The sequence below is a fragment of the Otolemur garnettii genome, unplaced genomic scaffold (genome assembly GCF_000181295.1).
Source record: "Otolemur garnettii isolate 467f Iridium unplaced genomic scaffold, OtoGar3 scaffold00116, whole genome shotgun sequence".
In the NCBI taxonomy this organism is placed as follows: Eukaryota; Metazoa; Chordata; class Mammalia; order Primates; family Galagidae; genus Otolemur; species Otolemur garnettii.
In genome coordinates, this window is record NW_003852511.1 from 5,689,903 (window position 1) to 5,698,025 (window position 8,123).

Sequence of the window (8,123 nt, forward strand, 5' to 3'; positions counted from 1 at the left end):
ATTGTTGTTTGGCGGGCCCGGGCTGGGGATTCGAACCCGCCACCTTAGGTGTATGTGGCTGGCGCCTTAGCCGCTTGAGCCACAGGCGCCGAGCCGCTTGGTTGAGATCTTGTCTCTACTAAAAATAAAGAATATTAGCTAGGCGTCATGATGGACACCTGTAGTTCTTGCTACTAGGGAGGCTAAGGCAGGAGGATCACTTAAGCCCAAGACTTTGAGGTTGCTGTGGGCCATAATGACACTACTGCACTCTACCCAGGGTGACAGAGTGAGACCCTAACTCACAAAAAGGCAATTTTTAAAATTTTTTCTAGCTTTTACTTTTATGTAATTACTAATATGATCACATTTCTTTTTTAATGTTTATTATGTGTATTTAACTTCGTTACTTCTTTTTTTTTTCAAAACATATTTTAAATACAAATCAAACATTGATTTTAAAGGGAGACAGGTGGTATTAAGGATACTGCTAACAGCACCAAATACCCCAGACACATCAGACAAATGGTCAATCTCTTCCTGATTCATTATTTCTTATTATATAGTTAATTCACCCAACTCTGGTAATCCCATCTTCTTTCCTTGTAAGGGACCTGATGCAATACATAGCTGCTTGATATCCATTTTACAATAATACTCCTTTTAGAGTGGTGGTGCAGAATGAGAGAAGAGAAGAATGGACTTCGCTTCTTGTGACCATTAAAAAACTCTTCATCCAGTATCCAGTGTTGGTGCGCCTGGAGCAGGCAGGTACTGCATCCATGTGATAGAAAGTGTGGTGGCAAAGGAGGTTTGAGAGGGAGGCTGGGAGACAAAGAAGAGGTTCATGCTTGTTTCCCATCCATTGCCCTCTGTAATTTCTGCATCTGGTTAGGTTTCTATTTCCAAGTGAATACACTTGTTCATTACATATGTAGTAAGTTCAGCAATGTCCCTGATACAGGCTTGGGGGCCTTGGGAAGCCAGACACCTTCTACTTTTTTTTTTGAGAATTTATCTTTCATGAGATGTTTGTCCTTCTCTTGTATTTTTGTTTCAGAGGGCTTTCCTCATGGAGATAATTCTACCTCAGCACAAGGAAACTACCTAGAGGCCATCAATCTGTCATTCAATGGTGAGTCATGATGCCAGCCACAGTGAGCCAGAATCTTCCTTATTCATGGCTATGAACTTCTCTCTACTAATGCATAAGGGACCCAGACTTGGGTGACAGTCCCCACACCCAGCAGATTCATTCCATGAAGTAACTTCGGACTGGATGGCTTTAGTGACCAATATTTAGCTCTTGGGTCTTCTGTTGTGAAATTAACTTTGTAGACTCATTTGTTTCTCATGGTAAAGAGTCAGAGGGAGTCTTCCTTGGGCTCTTTATTTTACTATAAACTGTGTTCTTATTGTCATATTTCCCACCCTACCCCTCAGCTGCTTTTAGGTAATTAAAAAAATCTACTCACAGCTTGGCACCTATAGCACAGTGGTTACAGTGCCAGCCACATATGCCAAGAGTGACAGTTTCAAACCTGGCCTGGGCCAACCAAACAGCTGTAACCAAAAAATAGCCAGGCGTCTATAGTCTCAGCTACTTGGGAGGCTGAAGCAAGTGAATCACTTAAGCCCAAGAGTTAGAGGTTGCTCTGAGCTGTGATGCAATGGCACTCTACCTAGGATGACATAGTGAGACTATGTCTCAAAAAAAAAAAAAAAATCTACTCACGGTAGAAATCAGAAAAAAATAAAAAAGAAGAAGAAAAAAAAAAATCTCACAGCTCAGCACCTGGGCTCAGTGGTTAGGGCACCAGCCACATACACCAAGGCTGGCGAGTTTGAACCTGGCCCGAGCCTGCTAAACAACAATGGCAACTGCAATAACAACAGCAACAAAATAGCCCAGTGTTGAGGCAGGTGCCTGTGGTTCTAGCTGCCAGGGAAGCTGAGGCAAGAGAACTGCTTAAGCCTGGGAGTTTGAGGTTGCTGTGAGCCATGATGCCATGGCACTCTACGGAGGGCGACATAGTGAGACTCTGTCCTCCCCAAAAAAAATCTACTTGAAAAAAATGACAAAAGTAACCCGTGTTCTTAGAATTCAAGAATAAATAGGTATTCATATTAAGTAAAAAATGACACCCTCCACCAGTACTATTGATCTTTTCTAAGAGAAACCATTTGTGAACAGCATGGTGTGATTTTTTCTAAATGTCTATTACTGCATTTATGTGTTGGCCGAAATACTACTGCTTGCAAATAATGGAAACCTACCAAGTTAATTGAAACAAAAAGAAAATGCTATAAGGACACAGGAGCTTAGTGGGGCAGTCAGGAAAGGCTTAAATGCCATGTTGGAAAAGGCATTTTCCTTGAGCCACCTTGGTGGCTCTGGGAACCACAGCTGCAGGAATTCCTAGAGCTATATGTAGCTCCCAGCACCCCCAGTTCTGCTCTCCTGTATTCAAAATTTCACATTCCCAGTAGAGGGAGTCTGATAGGCCTAGATCTGCTTAGCTTTCTGTCCGGAGGTGGCAGGGATGATGTGTGCTCACATCTAGTCTGTTGTATCACCTTCCCATGTGTTTGTACCCAAGTGCTGGGGAATTCTAGAGCATAGTGTCTTTTAGAAAATCTTTTTTTTTTTTTTTTTTGGCCAGGCACGGTGGCTCATACCTGTAATCCTAGCACTCTGAGATACTAAGGCTGGTGGATCGCTTGAGCTCAGAAGTTTGAGACTACCCTGAGCAAGAGCAAGACCCTGACTCTAAAAATAGCCAGGCATTGTGGTGGGTGCTGGTAGTCCCAGTTACTCAGGAGGCTGAGGCAAGAGAATCACTTGAGCCTAAGAGTTTGAGGTTGCTGTGAGCTATGACACCTATCACTGACTTTCCATAGTAGGAATTGTAGATGTTAGAAATAAAAATTATCTTACCATGTTTACCAAGTGATCTGAAGATTCTGGTCTACTCTGTTAAATTAATGTTTGATTCTTTTTTTTTTTTTTTTGAGACAGAGTGTCAAACTGTTGCCATGGGTAGAGTGCTGTGGCATCATAGCTCATAGAAACCTCAAGGTTTTAGGCTTAGGCAATTCTCTTGCCTCAGCCTCCCAAGTAGCTGGGATTATAGATACCTGCCACAATGCCTGGCTGGTTTTTTTTTTGCTGTTGTTGGAGTTGTCATTGTTGTTTTAGCTGGCCTGGGCTGGGTTTGAATCCGCCAGCCTCAGTGTATGTGGCCGGCACCCTATCCACTGAGCTACAGGTGCTGACTCTTTTATTTTGTTTTTCTGAGACACTGTCTTACTCTGTCACCCTTGGTAGAGTGCTGGATCATCAGCTTAGCTCACAGCAACCTCAGACTCTTGGGCTCAGGCTATCCTCTTGCCTCAGCCTCCCAAGTAGCTGGGACCACAGGCACCTGCCACAAGGCAAGGCTAGTTTTTTTTTTTTTTTTTTTAGTAGAGATGAGGTCTCACTCTTGCTGCTTAGGCTGGTTTTGAACTCCTGAGCTCAAGGGAGCCACCCACCTTGGCTTCCCAGAGTTCTAGGATTACAAGTGGAGGCCACCATTAAAAGTAAGTTTTAAGGCTCAGCGCCTGTAGCTCAACCGGCTAAAGCGCCAGCCACGTACACCTAAGGTGGCGGGTTCGAATCCAGCCTGGACCCGCCAAACAACAATAATGGCTGCAACCAAAAAAATAGCCGGGCGTTGTGGTGGGCGCCTGTGGTCCCAGCTACTTGGGAGGCGGAGGCAGGAGACTCGCTTGAGCCCAAGAGCTGGAGGTTGCTGTGAGCTGTAATGCCACGGCACTCTACCCAGGGGGACAGCTTGAGGCTCTGTCTCAAAAAAAAAAAAAAAAAAAAAAGTAAGTTTTAATACAGACTCGTTTGTGGGTGGTTTAAATTAACCACATGAAATCTGAGCATTTAAGCTGCATTAAGGCAGGTATTAGGCATCCTTGAGGAGGATTGACAGAGATGATGGAGGCTTAGTTCTCAGTTCAAGCAGGTCTTAATGTAGAAGAGAAAAGACAGACAATCAACTAGAATGTGGCAGTTGAAAATAATAGAAATATGGACATAATTCTCTGAGAGTGCACACATGCTTGCCTGTGGCTGGGTTCTGAATTTTTGTTTTATTTCAAGTGTTTGACAAGCACTACATCAACCGCAACTTTGACCGAACTGGACAGATGTCTGTGGTGATCACGCCTGGGGTGGGTGTCTTTGAAGTGGACCGCCTACTCATGATCCTGACCAAGCAGAGGATGATAGATAATGGTACTGCTTCCTGGCTCATGCTCTGTCTGTCTATGTGTGTGTATAGCTTGATTTTCCCCTGAGCTTCCACCAACTTCTTAAGAGTGTGAGGAGTGCCACAAGGTCTTCTGCGTGTCACAGGATCTAGGCATGTCAGTAGATATCAGGCGACAAAATAAGTAGCATCCTCAAATCAGTATGGGAAATGCTGGGTCATACATAAATAACCAGGTTCTGGATTGTAGGCCTTCCCCAGAGTTTCTGGTATGTTAGCGTATGTTGTTTATCTCTAGAGGGTGTGTCTGGTATTCTGAGTTCCCCAAACATATTTGACAAAAGAGCTCCCTCTCTGGGAGGATTGTTTCAATGCATCTTGGGAAGCACCATCAGGTCATCTAGTTCAGCCCTCTTTCCATAATGCGCCTTGTGTCTCCAGCTTGGCCCCATGAGCCCCAGTTGAACTTCTGTTTTACCAACAAGATGGAGTTGGGAAAGCAAATCCTGATTGTCAATACAAAAAAAGCTCTGTTAAATGACATGAATTAGTTTTCCTTTTTATTGTGATTACACAGTTCTTATTCCTTTCTGGCCTCAAAAGAGGAATCAGACAAAAATCCATCTATTTATTTCTTTGTTGCATAGGAAACAAGGTTATAAATGATGAGGTTATAAATCATAAATGGTAAAGCTGGCTTTGCTCATACCTTGTTAAATAATAGCATTTATGGAATGAAACACTCATGTTTGCCCACTCCCCTCCCTCCAGTTCTTTTTGTCTTTTCTTTTTTAGGAATTGGTGTGGACTTGGTATGCATGGGAGAGCAACCATTACATGCTGTCCCATTGTTCAAGGTAATTAGATTTTGGATTTGCCAGGTTGAAAATAGCCCAAAACAGAAAAGTTGTAACAGTTCCACATCTTACTTATCCCGTGCATTTACTTTTTTCTTCGCAGTTGCATAATCGGAGCGCTCCTCGGGATTCTCGTCTGGGTGATGACTATAATATTCCTCACTGGATAAACCACAGGTGGGTGCTATCTTGATCAATAGTAGGTGATAAGGGGTTCAAATAGCTTCCTTGCCCTTTTCTCTTTAAATTTATTCAGTTCTTTTTTATGGCACAAACTTTTGTTAAGAACTTTGACAAAGTACATCTGAGCTGGTGGGTTCGAATCCAGCCCGGGCCCGCCAAACAACAATGACGGCTGCAACCAAAAAATAGCCAGGTGTTGTGGCGGGTGCCTGTGGTCCCAGCTACTTGGGAGGTGGAGGCAGGAGACTCGCTTGAGCCCAGGAGTTGGGAGGTTGCTGTGAGCTGTGATGCCATGGACTCTACCCAGGGCGATAGCTTGAGGCTCTGTCTCAAAAAAAAAGAGAAAAAAAAAACCAAAACAGTCTGTGGTGAAAAAGTGAAAACAATCTTTTTTTTTTTAAGACACAGAGTCTCATTTTATTGCCCTCAGTAGAGTGCCATGGCATCACAGCTCACAGCAATCTCTAACTCCTGGGCTTAGGCGATTCTCTTGCCTCAGCCTCCCGAGTAGCTGGGCCTATAGGCGCCCGCCACAATGCCGGCTATTTTTTTTTGTTTGTTTCAGTTTGGCCAGGGCTGGGTTTGAACCCACCAATCTCGGCATATGAGATTAGCACCTTAATTCTTGAGCCACAGGTGCCACTAGGCCCAGCTATTTTTTTTGTTTCAGTTTGGCTGGGGGTCCAGGTTTGAACCCACCACCCTCGGTATATGGGGCCGGGGCCCTACCCACTGAGCCACAGGTGCCGCCCATAAAAACAAATCTCAAAGGGCTAAAATAAGGGCTATTATTCCAAAGTCCTAGTGTTTCCAACTCCCACAGACCATAGTAGACTAACACTGTGCCTGACCTTCTCCATTTGTAGAAAGTCCCCAGACTCTCAGTGTTCTTGCTGATTCCACCTCAGGAATGTGGCTTCTCTCTCCCCTCTGCCAGTGCTATTGCTTCATCTCCAGCCTCATCTTTTTTTTTTAAATTTCAGAGTGTTAGGGGGTACATGTTTTGTTTACATACTTTGTTTTTGTAAATTTTTGCTTATTTATTTATTTTAAGACAGAGTCTCATTCTCTGGCCCAGGCTAGAGTGCCGTGGTGTGGTGTCAGCCTAGCTTACAGCAACCTCAAACTCCTGGCCTCAAGTAATCCTCCTGCCTCAGTCTCCCAAGTACGTGGGACTACAGGCCTGAACGACAATGCCCAGCCAATTTTTTCTATTTTTAGTAGAGATTGGGTCTTGCTTTGCTCAGGCTGGTCTCAAACTCCTCAGCTCAAAGAATGCTCCCGCCTTCATCTCCCAGAGCAGCTAGGATTGCAGGTGTGAGTGACTATACCTGATCATGTTTTTGTACAGATTGACTCTAAGTTGTACGTGTAGGTGTGCCCTTCACCCAGATAAAGTGCACTGTACCCAGTAGGTGTGAATTTATCTATCCCCTTCTCCTCCTGCCCCCATCCTCACCTTTTTCAACTATGGTAGTAATCTTTTTGGCGTGTCTATTTCTCAACTTTGACTCTGTGACAGATCATTCTGTGCTATGGGGGCTGTCCTGTGTGTTACAGCCTGAGGGAACAGCATCCTGGCCTCTACTTGCTTGGTGCCAATAGCACACACATAATGTCTGCAGAAATTGCCACATGTCCCCTGGGTAGCACAAACGACCCCCCAACCCAGTGGGGCCCCCACCCCGTGCCCCATTGAGAATTACTTCTTTTGACCAGTGTTTTTCTTCTTTCCTTTCTTATTTTATTTTGCTCTTAATCAACAGAGCCCTTTTTTCAAGTTAAAGTCTTAGAATCCCAATATAAAAAGCAAAGTGAATTAGTGTTCCTCTCTGCCCTTTGTGGCAGGCCCTGAGGTAGCACCTTAAACCCTGGGGGTCTGGGGCCTGCTGGTATCTAGCAACCACTGGTTGCCAGAGTCACTTTTATGAAAACCAAATCCTCATGGTCTTTCCCTCTGATTCTTTATACCAAATTTGGTAAAGACTGAAATATTTTCAGGACACAATTATAAGAGGGACTTTACCTAACAAATGCAATCAGTAACCTGGTTTCTCGTACCCTCAATGAATCCCCAATAATAAAAAAACAAAGGGGACGGCACCTGTGGCTCAGTGAGTAGGGCACTGGCCCCATATACCAAGGGTGGCAGGTTCAAACCCGCCCCGGCCAAACTACAACAAAAAATAGCTGGGCATTGTGGCAGGTGCCTGTGGTCCTAGCTACTTGGGAGGCTGAGGTAAGAGAATAGCCTAAGCCCAAGAGCTGGAGGTTGCTGTGAGCTGTGATGCCACAGCACTCTACCAAAGGTGACAAAGTGAGACTCTGTCTATAAAAAAAAAGACTGAAACATTTGACATCTGAAGCTCCTGGCCCACCACTGCCCTCTTTCATTTTTCAGAGAAGCACCTCACTTCTAGAGGGCCCTCTCCATCTGCCTGTCCCTCACAAATGCCTATTTATCCCCTAGACCCAGCTCTGTCATCTCTCTCCCCTGAATTCTTCCTGTGCTGCCTCCAATATCTAATAGCTGCTTTCTCTTTCATGTTTCCAGAGCTTTCTGTCCTTCTTTGGGTTGTTTGTCTATGGCGAGGACTTAGGAGGAGCATAAAACCACTGGGCTCTTTCCTCAGTGCAACAGAACCTTCAATTTTAGCTTCTGTTTTGTTGTAAATCTTTGCTGGAGACCAGCTTGAAAACTCATCGCAAATGTTGATTGTGGGCTTGGTGCCTGTGGCTCAAGTGGCTAAGGTGCTAGCCACATACACCTAAGGTGGTGGGTTTGAATTCAGCCCGGGCCTGCCAAACAACAATGATGGCTGCAACCAAAAAAATAGCTGGC

General features: G+C 44.6%; 1 protein-coding gene across 1 annotated transcript in view; it reads left to right on the top strand.

Annotated features, from left to right (window-relative positions):
• Window positions 1-8,123, top strand: part of DEPDC5 (DEP domain containing 5) — a 150,109-nt gene that overhangs the window by 47,395 nt on the left and 94,591 nt on the right. Inside the window, exons 12-16 of the mRNA XM_023517676.1 lie at window positions 647-750; window positions 1,040-1,114; window positions 4,133-4,267; window positions 5,037-5,098; window positions 5,202-5,275. Coding sequence (XP_023373444.1) covers window positions 647-750; window positions 1,040-1,114; window positions 4,133-4,267; window positions 5,037-5,098; window positions 5,202-5,275 — 450 coding nt within the window. The remainder of the gene's footprint in view (window positions 1-646; window positions 751-1,039; window positions 1,115-4,132; window positions 4,268-5,036; window positions 5,099-5,201; window positions 5,276-8,123) is intronic.